This window comes from Ruditapes philippinarum, unplaced genomic scaffold, assembly GCF_026571515.1.
Source record: "Ruditapes philippinarum isolate M1 unplaced genomic scaffold, ASM2657151v2 ctg1235_1_1_1_1, whole genome shotgun sequence".
Classification (NCBI taxonomy): Eukaryota; Metazoa; Mollusca; class Bivalvia; order Venerida; family Veneridae; genus Ruditapes; species Ruditapes philippinarum.
Window position 1 is genome coordinate 1 of NW_026855406.1, and position 21,365 is coordinate 21,365.

At 33.1% G+C, this 21,365-nt stretch overlaps 1 protein-coding gene across 1 annotated transcript in view; it reads left to right on the plus strand.

Annotated features, from left to right (window-relative positions):
* The first annotated feature begins 2,531 nt into the window (after nucleotides 1-2,531).
* Nucleotides 2,532-21,365, plus strand: part of LOC132743174 (uncharacterized) — a 44,685-nt gene continuing 25,851 nt past the window's right edge. The window contains exons 1-7 of the mRNA XM_060731699.1: nucleotides 2,532-2,708; nucleotides 11,165-11,228; nucleotides 12,433-13,697; nucleotides 16,311-16,404; nucleotides 17,113-17,276; nucleotides 17,947-18,099; nucleotides 20,128-20,233. Coding sequence (XP_060587682.1) covers nucleotides 11,168-11,228; nucleotides 12,433-13,697; nucleotides 16,311-16,404; nucleotides 17,113-17,276; nucleotides 17,947-18,099; nucleotides 20,128-20,233 — 1,843 coding nt within the window. The 5' untranslated portion in view covers nucleotides 2,532-2,708; nucleotides 11,165-11,167. The remainder of the gene's footprint in view (nucleotides 2,709-11,164; nucleotides 11,229-12,432; nucleotides 13,698-16,310; nucleotides 16,405-17,112; nucleotides 17,277-17,946; nucleotides 18,100-20,127; nucleotides 20,234-21,365) is intronic.

A 21,365-nucleotide genomic window follows, 5' to 3' on the forward strand; every position in this document is an offset into this window, starting at 1 on the left:
CTTCCTAATTTCGGTATCCGGCTAGATTGTACTTTGATATTAAAATTGTCCTTTTGAGTGATCTAATTAATTTTCTTATTAATGTTGTAGCCACACATGATACCAGATAACACGAACCCACTTTTAGTGTTTGTTAATGTAAAGAGTGGTGGATGTCAAGGCTTAAATCTGATCACATCCTTCAGAAAACTTCTCAATCCTCATCAAGTCTTCAATATTGAAAATGGTGTGTCATGTGATTATATCTCTCTCTCTCACACAGGCACGAGTATCGGACCTGGGAAGGAAAAATATGACCAGATTGATAATAAAACCTGTGTTCATAAACCAAAACAAAAATTGTAAATAATGACCCCCTTTAAAAATATACTATAAGTTAAGAGAAGGCCGGAAACTCCAGATTCGAGCCTACGAGCAAGTGATTCATTTCCCGGGCCGTTGTGAAAACAATTGGTAAGACAATTAAAAAAAACTTCTATCACTATTTCACGTTTGTTTTAAGCTTCCAAATGAGACCGACCCCAAGTCTCTAGCCCTTCCCGTTCCAGGAAACAAAGCGAATTCGTGCTAAAAATCCTTGGTAGACAGAATTGCGGCACAACGATTCGGGGTGCGTAAACAATAGACTAATACATGTTTTGTCAGCTGAGCCACGGGTCAAAATCACTTGAATTACTAAATTAATATTACTAAACACATTAAGTTGGACCAAACTCACAACCGTCAGTAGCATCTGATACACGCAAAAATTCGAATTTCAAACCTTTCCACGGTCTTTAGATTACTTTCTACGCCATTGTCAATCACTGTTCGATATTTTGTAACGAGTCTTCTGATTGGCCAATACAACGAAACCGGGCAACGTTTCACACAAGGAGAAAGCGATTGAAAGACCGTGTAAATGTTTGAAACTCGAGTTTCCGGCCTTCTCTTAACTTATAGTATATTTTTAAAGGGGGTTATTATTTACATTTTTTTTTGGTTTTTGACACTTTTTAAGATGGACACAGCGTTTTTATATCAATCTGGTCATATTTTTTCTCTTCAGGTCCGATACGTCGTGCCTGTGCTCTCTCTCTCTCTCCCTCCCCCTCCCTACCTACCGACGACCCACCTACCTACCTACCTACCTACCTACCTACCCTACCTATGACGATAACGACGGCGGATTATTGATGATGATTATTATTATATTAAATTGAACAATAAAAAAAGTTCTTGATGAAACTATTAGCTGCATGCCAAAAAAAATCAAACTTGAGAAAAAAACCCACTAAGATATAAGAGAAAGAAAAGATTCAAGAAAAACGAGTAATTATTCACATGGTGTATGCAAAAAATGACCGACATTGCAGTATTTATCATGATATTTTCTACTTCATGACAACGCAGTAAAGAACTTTTTTATTATATTTCACTCTTTTGGGGAATTTACATGTTTACAAAGCACAGGTTGCAATGTCTTAAATACTGTCTTCAATATTTTACTTTAAATCACATTTCAAACTATTCATCGAAAATAAGCCATGAATCTGGAGGCATCCTGTTTTAAACTCTTGACAATATAAAAGCCAGTAAATTAATCAATTTGTCCCATTGAAAAATTGTGCAACACGTAGACCTCAATATAAGAACGTTTTTTCATTGCAAGTTTGTGATTCTTACCTCTAAAAACTCAAAAGTTTTAGATACACGTATTAACACATAGACCATGGCAAAATATTAAAATACAGTCAGATCACTGCAATCAGAACATTTTCCGAAAATGGCGGAAACGGCCGAGAAGTTACGATTGTTTAGCTGCCAGAAGCCCATCAATCTAAAACATAATTACGAATGATTATATTCAGTTAATTAATACAATTTTCCAATTAATCACGCTGCGAGACTAACAACAAAACAGGAAAAAAAAATCAACTTGGAAAAGCCACCTCCAATTTTATATGCCCCAAATAGTATTAGATTAAAACTGGCATTAAATTAAGCATTTACTATTGGGAATATTATTTCGTCCTTATAAATACACAATGTACAACCATGCTTGTTTGTTTCAGATCCTTCTTAAAAATATCATCTTTAAATTATTTTTTAGCTGAGTTAAATTAGATTCCTTCAGATAACAAGTTTTATGTAACGATCCCGCAACGACAATTTTAAATGTCGAAATCATATAACGCCGTGAATTTGGTAATAGGTCCCTTCAGTTTTAATGAATAACTTTGTGTTTTCGTAAAAAGGGAATGAAATCAGAGAATTGACTTGAAAAGTGAATGGATTAACACGAACATTGTAAATTAAAAAAAACGATAGGGTTAAAATAACACCGAAAGGTTCGTCCCTTTTACTTAATCATGTTTTCTTTCATAGGGATTTATAAAGCAATGGCTTGTTTTAAATTTGAAACAAAATAAAGAATATCATGCCCCTGTTTTTTGTTTTAAAATTTATCTTATTTATTCAATTTCATTTTGGCATTCAGCATATTTAATCATTCAGTTAGCTTGTTTGTGTGTGTGTTTGACTTTATTTATACTCACGAGTCCTCCAGAAGAGTATTAGTCAAATTAGATTTTGGAGGATATTACAGAAAGATGCCGCAATCAAGATGCCACGATGTCGAGATTACAAGTCTCGCGCTCTAACTCCAGTTAGCTTTCGGTTGCCAGATGGTTATACACAATTTGTGCCTGGAATAACGTACGAAAAGGGTAACTCATGGAGACTTTTTATAATCTCTTTAAAAAGCTGCACGTTTTATTAGTCACAGTATGACTAAACTAACTTAAATTTTTACTCAATCTATAATGAACACTTTAAATAAAAAACAGCATTTTTTGTTTGTGAAAGTTTTTTTTCTTCAACTTACTCCATATGATTCACTGGAAATAAGAGGTGGCAAAGCGATTTTAAGGGTCACAAAGTAATTGCTAAGTCGTTATTTTATGTACCTGTCTGATCGTTGAATTTTAAAGGAACTCCGCTGAGATCCAAAAAAAAAAACTAAAAAAAAAAAAACCCCATATGATTTCAAGTTCTACATATATCAACTGGAGATCTTTAAATAGAAAAGATATGCAAAAGATAATTAAGAAATATAATAAATAGATAAATTGAAAAACATATTTTTTGCTACTCTTAGCCAGATTTTTATTTTTGAGTCATTTTTCAAAATTTAATAATCATTCTCGAAAAAAACAGAGTGAGCGAATGACCAGAAATTTTGCGTAACAAACTATATATGACAGTCCCGACATGTCACATATTACCTCAGTGGAGTCCCTTTAAACGTATATCACTATGACGTTATACCAGCGGAGGACTCAGCAACGACGATTTAAGCAAACTGGAAAGCGCCCAACAAATAGAGATTTAATTTTCTAACAAAATGATTTCCAAACCAGAAATTTTACCTACATTAAAGAAAAATTTGGAAGCCTTTAAAGGGACATCAAAAACGGAAAATTGAAAAAGTTGAATTCTCGGTATGTGACAACTGGTTACTAACCTAAAAAAGCTATATACATTTATCTACTTTATAAAATAATTTTTTTGTAGTAAAATGGAAAAATACAAAAACGAAAAAAACTGTCCGGGGGTAAATCCATAAATTTTTGATAAGCCAGCGTTATTTGGGCGAAAGGCAAAATGGTACAATGGACGATAGAATTTCGGCGTTCTTAAATGATTTCCTTCCCGTTCCCCTGGAAAACCAACCAGAAAGCAATTTTGAACGTGTTGTTGAATATTCACCTGAACTAATTATTGGGCAGGAACGTGGACGGTGCTAGTACTGGGAACAACGATAACGGGAAAATACCATAAAGTTATTTTTGAACGTATTTTAATTTCAAAAACGTAAATTTCATTTAAATTAAATATGGTAAATTTTTTTCTTTTATTGTTTTAAAAATTTTAAATTAAAATTTTTTAAAATGAAACCAATGAAAAAAGTATTTTAAAAAAACCAAAACCTTTTTCCTACTAATTTTTATTGCCCATCCCCAAAACACCGGAAAATTACACGGGAAAATAACCCACAAACCCCGGGATGTACGGATAAAGGAGGGTTTTAAAAACGGGGCTTAACGATCGATCGACCCAATTGGAAACAAACCAACATTGGGGACTGAAAAAAACGCGAAATGACATACCCCTTATGAAATCCCAGCTGTAGTAAGATAAAACCCCCGGAAACCCATAACATCAAAAAAAGGTCAGGTCACTTTGGGGACTTAAGGGTTTTTAAGTAAGACCCTATTAATTTATAGAAAGTTTTTAAAATTCCCCCCCAGAATCTGTTCTTTTTATAGAGAAAATTGGTTTGCATGATGTTTGATAGGCTAGTAATGACCAGTGTTAACAATATATTCTATTTCATATAGATCTATAACATTAAATTCCATTGCAGAGAAAACATAATTAACTTAATTGTTAAACTCAATTACTTTTAAAGATGTGAAATTTAAATAACTTCAGAGGAAAAGAGATTTCAGAATTTATATATATCAAACATTGTGAATGTTCGTGTCATTCATTGAAAAAATCGGCAGTTAATCCGCAATGCACGAGTAATAATGTGCGTGCTTTACACGGTTAGACCATTTTGACATAACATAACATAACATAACATAACATAACATAACAAAAAGCGGCAGATAATTCGCAATGCATCAGTAATAATGTGCGTGCTTTACACGGTAAGACATTTTGACAAAACATAACATAACATAACATAACATAATAACATAACATATGTTTATAACATAACATAACATAACATATTCTTTATTTGGCATAAAATGACAATACACATTTATAGCCAATTCAATTAACAATCATGTAATGTAAGTACATTATATATACGTAATATAAAGACCTTAACGAATTTGAATTTTTTACAGAGAAACGTTCTTGGTGCTACAAACTTTGAATAAATTAAAGCTTCTGTTATCTATTCTTGTAATGGAAGAACATGATTCATAATATAAAAATCTTAACAAAGTTGAAATGTTTTACAGAAAGAAGTTCTTTGAGCTACAAAAAGTGAATTAATTCAAGCTACTAACTGTTGTCAGTTGTTTTCTTGAAATGAAAAATACAAAAAATTTGATAAGTGAATTAATTTAAGCTACTAACTGTTGTCCGTTTTTTCTTTAAATGAAAAATACAAAAATTCTGACAGGTTATTCAACATTTGCGTGTTTGTTGTAGACATTAGTTTTTCAAATTTTTGAATTGATGGCCAGCGACAATAGTATGGTTTTAAGATTTGCGACGTAAATTATAGTATTTTGGAAACAAAAAATGAATACATTTTCTACCACGTTTAAATTGCAATTCGTACATAGTCTGTTTTCTCGTGCTACGTTTTCGTATCGACCCGTTTCTTTTGCTAGATTATGTGATGACAATTTGAATTTTGTAAGTTATAACTGAAATTTGTTACCACTATGCCAGGCGGATAGAAACCGGTAACCATTCATTTTAACTACCTTACGGCTCACAAAGCGGCCATTTCGGAGAGAGTCCCACGAGAAACATTTATCCTTCAATTAACGCTCCCCGTGGGGCTCGAACCATCGACCTCCCGATCCGAAGGCGGACGCCTTAACCACTAGGCCAACGGTACCGGTTATTATTAATATTAACTTAATAAAGATATTCTTCAGTTTCGAATGAGCGTTTATAGATGCTGTAAGACGACAGTCTACTAGAATTTCTAATGCTGCTCTTACTTGTAAATGTCCAGAAATAGATAAAATTCGATTATGAAAGTGGATTAAAGGTTATGATGCCGGCATATCATACATAACGTTCAGAAAGATAACTAAAAAAGCAGGAACACATCCAAAAGGTGGCTAAATTTTATTCAAGTAAAAATACTGGTATACCCCAGAAGGAAAAATAATGCCACAACAATAATGTCGTACCGACCGATACTCCATGGATCGGAAATATGACATCTCTGAATGAATGAACTAGGCGACTTTTTACAGCATTCATGCGGCGAAACCTACGCTGATGTGACAATATATAGATTGAGTGGAAACCTTAAAAGAAGCCCAATCACAACTTTTATATATAAATCTTGAATTCTTCTTCAACCGATGCCAGGAGCGTAAACGGTATCCTGCACATACAACTGCTGTCAATGAACAGGATCACTAAGACTACTACTGACACAAAGGCATACACTGACACGATATCCTCCTAATATTGTTAGCATTTCTCTAATTTTTTTTATTTCCGTCATAATTATTCTATCTCAACATTTCTTTTTGTTTCATTATTTTGTCTTTTTTTCTCCTTGTGTCATAATTATTCCTATGTCAGTAATTTTTCTTGTGTCAAAATTTCTCCATTTTTGTTAGTGTATTTTATGTCAGTTTTTCTTTGCTTTAACGTATTCCTTTCTTTTGTCGGTATTTCACTTTTTGTGTCAGCATGTTCCTATTTTGTCATATTTTCTCTTTGTTTTAGAGTTTATCTTGTTTATTCTCTTGGCGTTTTTCTTCTTTAAAAAATATATCAGATTTTTTTTTCTGTTGATATTTCTGTATTTGGAAGTTTCTGACAATATTTTTCTACTTCGTTTATGTTCTCCATTGTTTTTAGTCCCCTGCCGGTTTAACCTCCGTCCTCCGTACCTAGTGCTTCCAGTGTATTATGATAGCGGTTGTTAAAATATTCGTATGTTTTAATCTGATTATATATAATATATGCAATAAATGTGTTTAAACTAATTAAACTAACTAAACAAACAGACTTAAATATGGGAAATATAGCCCGTGATAACAATATTTTTATGAAACTTTAAATATAGGTAGATGGCATTCTGGAGATTATGCACGTCTTTTTTACTATGTTGAAAAAAATGGTTGCAATGGCATCAAATAGACTTGAATTATGACAAATATAACAATATTTGTGATGAAACTAAAAAAGTGCTGAAAATATTTTCATGACAAACAGACAATTTTTGTTCACGTAAACAGTTCAATTTTTTTGGTCATACATTTACATATATACATTTTTATGATGCTTTTGACATCTAGCGAGTTAATCAGTCTAAATCGAACCATTTTGATTGGTCAAATCGATAATTTCATAATTGATAAAATGTATTTTCATTGGTTAATATTTTGTTGTTTAAGGGCCGTATTTTTATTGGTTCATTTTACAATTATTCTTGTTTTAATAAAAGAGACTTTTTTTTAGAGATTGATTCAGACAGACAGACACTAAACATGTAACGGTTTAAGTTTTAAGTGTTGGTGCCGCAGTTTTCTGCGGTACATTAAACTGTACATATTTTGTTGTTTTCAACCAGTTGGAATTGTTGTTGTAAAGAAGAAAAAATCTATATAGTAAAAACAAGAATCAAAGCACAGAAGGCGCTGAATTTGTTTGGGTCTCACCAATGCTTTCCAGCGTTTTAATTGTAGTAAATTGGCTATAAGACTGATTGCAACACTGATATTCAATCCAATGTTTATTTGACTTAAACAATTTGAAAAAAAAAGAGTTGCCTTTACTGGGATTTGAACTCCAGGCCTCTCGCTTCCTAAGCGAGCGTGAAAACCCTTCAGCCACGGGAACGGCCTGAAGAAAACCATATTATTCGATCTAAATTAGGGCTTGTAACGACTTTAACTGTTGTTTAACACAGATGTAAATAATCCTGGAGCTTACTATAAGCATGTATATTTATAAAGAATCAAAGGGCTGCAAGTTCTGTGGTATTTTCTGATATTTGCAATCTAAATCGTACTGTATATCTGTATTTATTTTCCTGTATAAGTTTATCTTTATGTATTATAATTCATTTTGCTAGGCACCAGAGTTTGATACATACATAACTAGAGTTGCATCAATAAATCATTTATGTTCATTTTTTACGACAGCCACACTTTATCCTTGCATATCATGGCTACTTCCTTTACAAAGACACTTAAAAAAGAATTTAAAAAAAAAGTTTCCTCGACTGGGATGTGAACTCCAGACCTCTCACTCACTAAACGAGCGCGTTACCCCTGTACCACGCAGAAGTTATACAAATAATAACTGAATAACATCAAGTCATTCTAAATTTAGAACTTCCATTGCATTTCGGGTTTGTAATCCTTATTAATTTCGAGGTATTTTGTTCAGGATAAACCTATTGTTTAAAATTGAAGTAAATAATTTAGCGAAAATCTTCTCGCCCAAACAGTCCGACATGTAGAATCTATATATTCCACTACTGTATAGTATTCGGTAATCGTTATCGCTAAAAATAGTATTTTCATTGATAAAATTATATTCATCCGCGTAATTTCTGATTGTACATTTATTGACAATTCTATAAGCCAACGCTATTTATAAACTTTTAATGCGTTGTAATTTGTTGGATACTTGTAACAAAATAAAAATATTTCTTTCTTTTAAATCGCTAGTTTAAAGCTGTTTTGAGAACTACTTGTTGTTAGGTTTGTCATAAACTTCTGTGTCAGAGATTGAATGTCCGCTTTGTATTTACTTATTTTCGATCAGAAAATACAATAAAACAATATTAGAAATATTCGACCATTCGGGAATTATTTTGCTTGAATATAGATGTGCCTGTCTTTGACCATCTTTACGCATTGATCTCCCCTGAATTTTTCGGCGTTAGTGTTATATATAAAGGGAAGTAACCGCTTCAAAAAAGTGGACTACTTTCGGCATTTGCAATTAACAACATTAGACTCTGAAATTTCGCTACCATTATTTGTTTGGTCTGACGACCCAAACAAATAAAAATGGACTTTCTGAGTTGTGTCTTATATATTTAATAACAAAAGGATTTTTTTAAGAAATACTGAGGATGAATAATTATTGTAAGTTAATGGAAAATTAAATTTAAATTTGAACTGAGGAAGCTGAATAAAGCGAAACATGATTTGATACTTAATTTGTGTTGGTATTTGATCCAATTATCCTATGGAAAATTATACGACAGAGAAAATTAATATAACACAGAAATGCTTATTTGTTTGTTAACAGACGAAACCTCCACACACCCAGCTCCACATTATACATATTCATCTTGAGAAATTGGATCTTTTGATTATCTGGTGTACAAATATAATTTCCTTATTAGGCATTAAAACTTAACACATTAAGTCTATGATACAGATAAACTAAGACCTCAAAATATTAAATGTTCATTCATTTCATCCACAATGGCATAATTGAATGGCCATGTCCAGAAGAATGTTTCTGGTGTTCTAAGCGGCAGGGGCCTTATGTATTGCTTGCAATACTTTGATAATTGCTTGTTTTTTTTTCACTACTTTGTTAGTTTTCTCAATGTTTTTCTTTTCTTTTCAATATTTCTCTGTTAAAAAAGTTTTATTCTCAGTGCTTCTCTGTCATTTGTTGGTTTTTTGTTATCGTAGTTACCATACCATATGCTTTTTAAACCCTTGATTACGGTTAGCAGATAGTAATAATCACTAATTCTTTAATGATTTTTTATATAATTGATCAAGCGAGAATTTCAAAGAGTTTTCACCACCGCTTACTAATGAAATATTCAATGTTGGCCCACTATTGATGTTCAGTTTTTGTTAATGAACGTATACCTCAGGGAATTGTTGTCAACGCGGTTAAAATCATAATGTATCATCCAATCCGAATAATTTATAAGTTGTAATCGACTGAACTCTGTTAAAAGTCAGCCAATAAAAAATTATCCATGCGAACAAAGAAGTAATATATTGTAATGGGCCTTCATCCATTTAAAAGCCCATTATGCACAAGAATTTTTTTAATTTTAATTTCTCAAAAGCTTTTGTTTTGTGACACCCTGTTATAGTTTCAAAAAAGTTACTCACTGACTAAATACTTTAACCATCTTTTGCTTCTGTTGCTTTTTGGCTATAAGTACAGTTATAGTGATTTAATATGGAAGTCAAAATAGTAAACTTTTACATTTTGACACTTTATGCAATTGATTTTGCATTTCAGGGCTGATTTCTATAGTTGATAAGCAAACACGCTCATGCTCTCAACTGATAAAAAAGCTTTGACCTTACTAAAAGAAGGAAAAACATATTCGTTTCAAGCACCTTGCATATATCTACCATCATATCAATAAGACGTTGTACAAGACTGCATATCCTTTATTCTTTAACAACATCGGGTCTTCAACAAATAAATATATGAGATCAGCAATTTTACAGTTTATTTGATGAAGAAGACATATCTTAAATATTTACTGCTACAGAAAATAATTAAGTTTCGTCATGCCATGGTACTGACAGCTTTGAAATTAGTTCGTTAATGTTAATTTGAACTTGATTTTGTTAATATTAGTTTTGAACTTGGTTTTTCAATGTTAGTTTGAACTTGGTTTTTCAATGTCAGTTTGAACTTGGTTTTGTCAATGTTTTGATTGATCTTGGTTTTGTCAATTTTTGTTTAAACTTGGTTTTGTCAATGTTTTGTTTGAACTTGGTTTTGTCAATGTTTTGTTTGAACTTGGTTTTGTCAATGTTTTGTTTGAACTTGGTTTTGTCAAAGTTTGTTTAAAGTTGGTTTTGTCAATTTTTGTTTGAATTTGGTTTGTAAATGTTTTTTACCTTGGTTTTCCAGTGTTAGTTTTGAGCTTTGTTAGCAAATTAAATTTTTGTGCTTGGTTTGTCAATGTTTTATTTTTAGATTTAAACTTGGGTTGTCAATGTTTGTTTTGAACTTGGTTTGTCAATGTCGGTTTTGAACCTGGTTTATCAATGCTAGCTTTGATTTTGGTTTGTCAATGTTAGTTAGAACTTGTATTGCCAACGTTAATTTGAACTTTGTTTGTCAATGTTAGATTTGAGCGTGATTTGTCAATGTTAGTTTGAACTTGGTTAGTCAATATTAGTTTGAACTTGAATTGTCAATTTTAGCTTTGATTTTGGTTTGTCAATGTTAGTTTGAACTTGGTTTGTCAATGTTTGTTTGGATTTGGTTTGTCAATGTTAGTTTTAAACTTGGTTAGTAAATGTTTGTTTGAACTTGCTTTCTCAATGTTAGTTTTGATTTTGGTTTGTCAATGTAAGCTTTGATTTTGGTTTGTCAATGTTAGTCTTGAACTTGGTTTACAAATGTATGATTGCACGACAAGATCGTACAATATAAAATTGTTCTCTTCTTACAGAAAATGAATGGAATGTTGCTGGCTACAGGTGTTCTCTTGTTTGCAGCAGGTCTTCATAGAACAGGTAAATCACTTTATTGTGTTGTCTAGCTTGTCTGATATCTACCGACAGACAGAAAGAAAAAATGATTACGTGCGTTTTTTTAAATACATTTGCAATAAGTTCAACATTGTGTTAGCGTGTGAATAAAGTAAATTCACTGGCAGTTCAAAACAGGATATGTATATAAAAACAAGAACAGCACACTCACAAAAAATATACATTACTTACTCGTATTTGTTAACCAGATTTTTCCCCATTTTTTTTATCATTTTGCGTGCCAGCATTTATGTTACCATTTGCGTGTCAGCATTTATGTTGCCATTTGTCATGTGTCAGCATTTATGATACCATTTGTCATGTGTCAACATTTCTTGTTAATTTACAAATATAAATGACCTTGTGGACCTTGGCCCTGCCTGGAAAATTCTGTAATCTCCTGTTTGAAACCATTGAAACCATAAAGGCTACAACTAAGCTTTATGGTAAGAAGCATGATGGAGTGAACAATTACAAAGGTTGTTTAAAAATTATGGCCCTGGAGTCAAAATTTGCTCCTCTTTGAGTCACTGGATTTCCTTTTATGTACATAGAGTAAGAACATTTAAAAATTGTCCTATGAACCCGCAATGGCCAGAGCTCAGTAAATTTGTCTCAAGTTTCGTTCCATCAAATCATAGCCTTTTAGTCAAAATTTCCCCTTTCCCGGGATATTTGTTTCCTGTTTCCTTATGTTGAAAGTAGTAGAACTTAAGTCTTTCTTTGAACCCACAAATGTTCGAGCATAATATTTAGCAATAAACATGGTCTAGTAGATCTCTAGTGTTGACCCTGCCCCGGGGTCGACGTGTTAAGGGTTTCCTGATATGTATATTGTTATATTAAGTAAGCTTAAACAATCTACTCCTATAAAATGATAAAGGCCAGAGCTTTTAGCATTACATGTACATTTATTCCAAGCTTTGTTAAATAACGGCAGTGGGGCCGTGACTCGGGGATCATGAGTTTTCATATGTAAATTATAAAAATACATCTCTTCGACGATTATCAACCATCATTAAGCTAATTTTGTATTAACATTAATTGATTACAAATGTATTTATGCGTGAAATTAACTGAACCAAATATCTTAGGACCAGAAATTTACGATGCCATTGCAAGTAAAAGCAATAGTTTAGGCGGTTCTTGTTAATCAAAACATTTATTTAAAATGCTTGACGATTTTCAGAATGTATGGTTTACCATTTGGCCCTTCTAAGCAGACATGGCAATCATTTAGAATTACAAGAAAAGGTCGGCGAAATTCATTATCAAAGTGATGCAAGTGAACCCCAAATGATAAACGAAGTCGGTTGTGTTTGGCAATCAGCGAATTCAGTGGGTAATATCAAGAAAATGTATTTACCAAAAGACGGGTGTCTTCCTCTTTTGCCGGACGGGGTTGGCGTTCATGCGACTGGTTTAAAGCTCGAGTCAAATGACAACTTTACTTTGCACGTGTATCAGTCAGATGATAAAGGCGCCCTCGCAGACGGATATCTTGCTATACCGGACGAGCACCTCGGTTCGGAATATTACGTCAATACTTATTGTTCAACGGGAGGTTATTGCCAGTTTGCTGTGACGGGTACTGTCGATTCAACATCGGTAAATGTCGTGTTTCCCCGCAATATTCCGCCTGGTTCTATCACTTGCAATGGAACGATAATTTCAACCGGGGAACCGATCTCGTTTATTCTTAATGAAAACGACGTTCTACATATTGAAAGTACCGAAAGTAAAGTTGACTTGTCGGGGACATACATAACGTCAAATAATAATGTAGCAGTTTTCGTTGGTGCACGTGACGTACCAGGAAAAGACGGAATGCCTGCTTTCATGATTGAACAAATACCTCCCGTTAACAAATGGGGTACCGAACACGTTGTCGCTCCAAATTATTTAAACGATGCTGGAGATATCGTGAAAATAATAACTAAGGATGTTGACACTACCATTCACATCCTCAGATTTTCGCCTTTCACAATTTCGAACGCGGGTGAAACAATTGAAAGGCGAGTGGACTGGGAACTGTACAGTACTGTCAAAGCAACCAAACCAATTCTCGTCATCCAGGTTATGTCCCTTGACATCTATAATTATACTTCGATTGTGCACGGAAATCCTGCTATGGTGCTAGTCCCCCATGTCGAGCAATGGACAGACCGTAGCCTGTGGACGGACTGCTTACAAAAGACGCCACATAAAAGTGTCCTGACCATGACAGCTAAAAAGGATGAGCTATCATCTATTCCTTGGAGTCCGTCGCAGGATTCTCAGTATACTCATTCGACATATATAAACGCATCCGATTACAGCGTTCTTGTGGTTCGGACGGGCGCTTCCGAAAGTACTGAAAGACAATCAATGGGCTCAAAATTTCGTGCTTTATATGGCTACTGTGACGGAGCATCAGCTGTTTTGTACGATGTTAATTGGGAGTGGGAAAATGAGGTAACTGTTCTCTTGTTAGAAGATAAGTTTTAGTTTTTTAGAGGCTAGTGGCAGGGAAATCGCACAGTACCATTGAATCTTATATGAAGTACAAAGTGAGATAAATACACATCAATTAAGTACGGAGCCCCTAAGGTGACATTTTCGACACTTTTTCCCGGCATTTAATTCGTTTTTACGAAATATTTATTCGTAATAACGAAATATTAATCCGTTAAAAAAATCACTACTTATATTGCATTTACATGCCTTATATTTAGTCAGGAACTTAGTTTCGAGGCCTTCTTTATAAATATTACCAAAAACTCTTTGAAACCCTAGAAAAAAATTAATTCGTTTTTACGAAATATTATTTCGTAATTACGAATTATTATTTCGTAATTACGACATTACATTTCGTTTTTACCAATTAATATTTCGTAATTACGAAATAATATTTCGTAATTACGAAATAATATTTCGTAAAAACGAATTAATATTTCTTAATTAAGAATTAATTTTTCGTAAAAACGAAATTAATATTTCATAAAAATGAAATTAATATTTCGTAAAATCGAATTAATATTTCGTAATTACGAATTAATATTTCGTAATTACGAAATAATATTTCGTAAAAACGAATTAATTTTTTCTAGGGTTTCAAAGAGTTTTGGTAATATTTAAATTATTATGTCTCTTCTTATCATTTCAAGGACTGTAGTCATTCACCTCTATGAAGAAAAATAGTTCGGTTGTTGCCGAAAGGTGTTGCTTTAAAAAGATAAAATCTCATGTGAAGTCTTACTGTGGAAAAAAAGTTATGTTTTCGTTCTTTGTGTCGCCTCTTCAGAGTAGTGGCGACATATAGGGATCACTTCTCCGCTGTCTGTCTGTCTGCCCGTCCGTCCGTCCATCAAAAAACTTGTCCGGACTTTTCCTTAAAAAACTAATTATGCAATTTCAACTTTACAAGAATGATTAGTACCAGGTTTAGTTGTGCATCTCGTTGGCATTTTCCGGGTCAATGATTTTGGTCAGAGCTATGGCCCTTTAATGATTTTAATTTTCAAAGTTTTGTTTAGACGACTTCTCTTATACTATTGTGGACTACTTCCCTTGAATAAAAAGGTGTTTTTTTTTGTAGCCAGCTACACAGTAGTTGTTCTGGAGTATTTTTCAGAAACTACTAATGTAATTACATCCAAAATTTACAGGAATGATCAGTACTACTTCTAGTTGTGCATATCATTCGCATTTTCTGGTTCAATGATTTTTGTCAGAGTTGTGGCCCTTTATTGATTTTTATTTTCTAAAGTTTTGTTTTGACTGCTTCTCTTATACTACGTTTGCAATTTAAATGAAACTTTACAAGATTAATATGTACCTCTAGTACTTGTGCGTATTAACGGAGTTATGAGCCTTGAATAAAAAAAAGCGTTTTGCCTTTTTTTGTTTTTTTGGTCTCCCCCCTACACAAAGCTTAACAATTGGGAAACAAACGACATTTGAACTGATCGCTCTTTTATTGAAAGAGATTTTTAACAGATTTTTCGCTTGTAGTATATTTCAAGAACTCGGACCGAAAAAATACCGATAACAAAAAAGAAATTTTCTTGCACTACATGTTTTCAAAACACCTTTCGACGTTTATGTAAAATTACGGCCGATCATTCGTTAGATATAGGATCACAGTGAATTATTGGTGTCAGTTTTATATAGAGATAACAGCCGATTTTTGGCTGTCTTTGTTACAACTACGATCACGACCGGTCATTGGTTAGATATAGAATTGGTTACTTATAAGATCACAACTGGTCATTGGTTACGTACAGGATCACGGCTGGTCATTGGTTTCATAAAGGATCATTAATTGTGAGTTTTATATAAAGACTAACAGCCGGTCATTGGTTTCATATAGGATCTCGGCCGGTCATTTGTTTCATATAGGATCAATGCAGGTCATTTGTTACATATAGGATCTCGGCCGGTCATTTGTTTCATATAGGATCACGGCTGGTTACAGATAGGATCAATGCAGGTCAATTATTACACATAGGATCACGGCTGATAAATGGTTACATACAGGATCAATGCTGACTTTGTTACACATACGATCACGACCGATCATCGATTACTTATAGGATCACAGCTGGTTATTGGTAACATATTGAATCACAGCCAGTCAGTGGTTACATATAGGTCCTAAGGATCACGTCTGGTCATTGGTAACAGCCTTCATTGGTTACAGATAGAGTCAAGACCAATCACTGATTACGCGTAGTAAAAACAAAGAGTTATTTATTAAATATAGGCTTAATATGTCTACTCAATGGTTACACATGGGATCACATATTTATACTGTGTTCTGGATAGTCATTGATAACCCAAATATTGGTTATTTATAGGCTTAAACCCAGTCCTTGATTCATTTGTGACATTTAGAAAGTCAGTAACACTCTATACATAATATTGTTATAAAATGTTTTGGTAACATAGAGAACCGGCCATTAAAAGTCACGACTAGTAGTTGTTGAGTCAAGTCATTTTGACTTACCGAGATATAGAGCATTAAAAGTCATTTACCAATGATTATTTATAGTTGTACAATAATATCTATTTATCTTTAACGTGTAGAAATGTGTATTGTCTGTTCCCGCCCCTGGTGACGGCATTGACAACGACTGTGACGGTAAAATCGACGAGGATACATGTACAAAAGATGACCTTGGTAAGTGACTTTGTCTTTAAGCTGTAACAGATCGTTTCTTCATAAATCATAGCCAAATTGCGTGATAGTAACACTCTATACATAATATTGTTATAAAATGTTTTGGTAAAGACTGGGACTTAAAATGACCGTAATTACCAGGCTAAGAGCACGTGCATATCATTTAAGGACTTTCCTCCGCTTTGGCTTCGTTGTCAAGTAGTTTGGGATGACTTTAAACTTTGTTTTTGCTGAAGTCTGCGGGATTGAATCCCGCAAGAGACCCTTGATTCTTTCGAAAGTTGTCCAGTTAGTTAACGGAGGATTATTATGATTCTACAAAAGTGCTCGCTCCGACCTTAAATGGTACTTTTATGGCTATTGAATTCTTCTTCAATCAGTAAGGCATGAAGCCGCCCTATGAACTTCTCAGTGTTATAAAGACTTTAAAGACAAAATACATAAACGTGTTGTCAGGTATGACTAAACTCAAGTAGGATGCATTTATTGATCAAAACGATCGTTTTTCCTCACATCCTATATCTATAGAATTCTTAAGAAGCACTTTTTGACAAGATTTTTATATCTGTTCCTGTTCCTATCGACGCTTATCTAATTATATGATCACACGGAAAATGACGAAATTTTCCGAATCGTTATGAGCTTAAGGAAAGATATTCAGTATTAGTACAGGGGCGTAGAAAATTAATACTAGTTCTTATGTTTCAGCCGTTTCGTTCATTTCTACGCCAGATCCCGGAACTTTTAAGACAACTTATAAAACAATATATGTTAAAAAGGCGTCCCCAGTCCATTTTAGTGTTAAAAGTTGTGGCATTGCAAAAATTATCCTGCAGACGAAAGCAGAGCCGATCATAACTACAAGCATACAGGTTAGTGTGATAATGTGCTATTTTTTACCCATCATGCCTCAGAAATGCTTTTATTTTTATTTCTCAAAAGCTTTTTAATTTTGTTATACTTTTATAGTGTCCAAAAGGTTACTCATTGAAGTTATAGTGAATTAGTATTTAGCATGGAAGTCAAAACACTACTTTGTTTACATTTTCCTACTTTTATGGCATATAATTTCACATTTAACGCAACCTTGTTCGGGTTACAAGCTAAAACAATTAAAACATTATGAAATTCATGTTTGCCTTTTCCATAGAAGTGAACATTTATTTGTTTCTCCTTTAAAATAATTACAAATTTAGGTAGATCTATATTGTATTGGCAAACTTCTAAAAATATACATGTAATAAATATCTGGCATTTAACAATTTTCACATATATTTTCATAGCACTTACTGTCTGAAAAAAAAGTTATCTCAATGTGTTTTTTTGCGCCTTTTGCTGCTTCTGCTCCTATTTGTAGAATTTACATAATCCTTATTTCCCTTTTACGCTTTAAACGATTTGGGGCATTCATTATTGCCAGACGCTCGCATAATATAACTTTTATTCAACTCGTTCAATAAATTCAATATTGAACCAATAATGTCAACTATTTATTCATTGAATTAATACATTTACTCATCTTTTATTTCTTATTTTATGCAGATTACATCATCAAGCGTTGTCATACAGACATGCTCACCCGCTTGCATAGTGCAAACTGTCCTCCCCATTTCCGTTTCCGATTGTAATACTAAACAAAATTACGAAATTCATTGGTACAGACCAACGTCATTGGTAGGAACTGAGCATGTTTTTGTAAGTATACTACTAACATTATATTACAACTGTGGTGTTATTTTTATCAAGTGCCATAATATCGGCTGGTATATCTAGCTCTCTTTTCCCCGGGATCGGAGAGAGTGTGAAATTACATCTGGGGTGTGTGTGTGTGTGGGGGGGGGGGGGTCCTCTCTCCAATACAGTATCGGTCATATGGCGACTTTCCAGCTTAACTGGCGTAGGAAACCTCGGGTGCCTTTTGTGCATTATTTCAGGCACGAAAGGGCACTCGAGTAGGACCTCCGACGTTCCGTAAGCTTGTTGAATACTTACAAGAAAGAATCTAAAGTCCCTGTCGGGATTCGAACCCACAGCGGTGAGGGTACATGACATTTTCATCAAAGTTTAAATAATTGGTATCCATTTTTAATTTTGAGCCCTAAACGTTTCTGAAATACTTAGTTAAGTACTGTAAAGATTCAGGTATGCTTACACATTGACATGCAGCTATTTTCGAGTGTTTGTCGATCGATACCTGAAGGCTCAACAAAGTAAAGTAAAACATAGTAACAATGCTATGAACATAATTATGCACATAAGAAAAAAAAAAAAAAAAAATAGAAATAATAGAAATAATACAATAGCAATTTTAAAATGGGAGAATGAGATCGTTATGTATTATTATGAACAAAAATACATGTAATTTTCTTGAAGAAACATTCTTGCTTTTACTATTAATTAACTTTGAAAATTTAAGGGACCATTATGCCTCAGTAATGCTATAATTTTTATTTCTCGAAAGCTTGTCATTTTTGTTTGTGTCATATTATAGTTTCAAAAAAGTTACTCATTGGCCAATTATCATCTCTTGCTCCTGTTTTTTTTTTTTTTTTTGCAATTTTTACACTTACAGTGATTTAGTATTATGTTTTAGTACACTTACAGTGATTTAGTATTATGTATTAAAGAAGGCGATACGCATCTTACTTGTTCTTAAAATAAACCATTATTTAGTTTCTATAAACTTCTAAAAAAGGAATAAAACTATTTGTTTCTGAGGCAAAATGTACCTTTAACAATGTTTGGTGTATGAAAATAAGAATAGTCCCTTTCGTAAAAAAGGAATAATTAAATAAAGAATGTAATTCTATCACATAACAGATTATTAGAACATAAAGAACCAGGAAATACATGTAGTTAATCAGTATTCATCAGGGGCGAGTAATCCATATAGACTTATGAAAACGTAGTTCTCTCCCCTGATAAAAAATCGCGAAGCGTTATGGCGATTTTTAGTTTCATTGATATCTTTAAATACAATATACATACATGTATTACTTAACGATTTTTTATATTCGGTGTACCTGAAACATTTTCCAATCTATTCGTGTCATATTACACTTAAATTAGCAGATAAAATGTGAGACTATTTTACGAGGTAACAACCAAATCGTGAATGAAGCACTGAAGCAACGGCGGTTATCTCATTAAAAGTAGATAATTCCTACTTTACCAGCTTCCTTCTTCAGAGCATACCCATTGATTGGCTCTTTTTTTGCTGGGGTTTACATATTGTGACGGCAGAGAAAGGGAAAGCGATAGAAGTATCATATTCAAATGCTTGTCCATTGGTTACCTTTTTCCGGGGTTTCATATTGTGACAACAGGAAACGTGTTTTTACATGTATGTTTGACTATGATACAAAAGAAAAGAACATCAAAACACTTGGCAATCGAATTAATACTCGGGGGCTACGTCCCCTGGAACAAATCAGATAGCCTCTGTTTCGATGCTCTTTCTATTACTTTAGTTTATTAGTTTGACAAATGCCTTAGGTATTCAGAATATGAAAAAAAAGTTTTGAATGTGTTAAATATACATATTTATTTCACGAAACACATAAGTTACATTCAAAACTATAATCAGGTTGTCTTAATGTATTTTCAATTTGATAATAGAAAAAAACTTGAAAAAAAAGAAAGGAACTGCTTTATATCTACTTTAGTTATAATTTTATCGGTGTTTTTTTCTTCATATTTTCATTATTATATGTTCTAACTCAGAAAAATAGCACTGGCGAAATGTACACTTTTATAATCGATACCAAGACAATCGATTACGACGTAATGCTTCTGACGTCATTTACCAGTCCTGCTGAATTTGTTGTTGGTAAGTTGTACTGCTTAATAAAGTTTTGATCACTTGAGAGAACAAAGTTTGTTCCTATTAAATCTTTAAAAGAAATTGATAATATCATATGACTCCCAGCGTCAATTCCTTGTGTTTTAACAAAACAGCATAAATCTCGGCCAACTGTTTTTATTTTTGTTGTTTTAACTGATTTATAACGTCACCAGAACAAACAAGAAATGAATAGGTAACTATCGATGAAATATGGATTTCTCGAATATCTGTAGCATGCCAATTTTTGTTATACATATACATGTATTTCATATATTTAACACCAATCGTCCTTAAACGGAAATGGTTCAGACTATAATATACCAGTATATTTTTATCTTAAAATTGTCTAATAAATCGTTTTTGAGAGAAGAAATAGAGGGACTGAAGAGTAAAAAAAGTTAAGAACTTATCTTAATGAGACACGAAATAAGCCGACATATCCCGAATAAAATTGTGGGTAATGTCGTTAATTGGTTTTGCAGGTTTTCGTTTACAAAATGAAAGCAGGTGATAATTGTAAACAATAAATATTTTTAAAAAGGAGACTTGGTCTAGGTAAATATCAGCTTTTACTTGCAAAAATCATTTCGGCTTTTTTAATTCATGAAGATATATCAGCAGTGCCTGTTTAATAATATAATAATGACAGTAATTATTCGTACAAATTGCAAACAGTTATGCAGGAATCTCAGAAGGGTAAGTCCAACAAACTGTACTACGAGCCGGTTGATGTGCTATTTTATGTACGGGCAATATCTCCTCTCTGCAACGTAGAAGCGATTTTCTGACCTAGAACAAAAAGTTATCAAGATCCTTTATATTATTTTACATATTTTAGAATGACCAATGAGATTCACAGATTTCAGTTTGTAATTTTAGAATGACCTTATATTTAGTTCTTCCCCATAAATGTTACAAGAAGTCAAACTGATTTTAGGCGGCATTCGGCCAAATAAAGAGCAAAACTATCATTGTGAAAATAAAACAATCAAGACTGAATGTAATTATTGAAGCTCAGCTGCTGTTGTTGTTTAGAAAACTATGCTGCAAAGTACTTTGACGCTATTGCTATATTCGTACAAACTTAATGTTTACCTTAAACTGTTGTATGTATTGA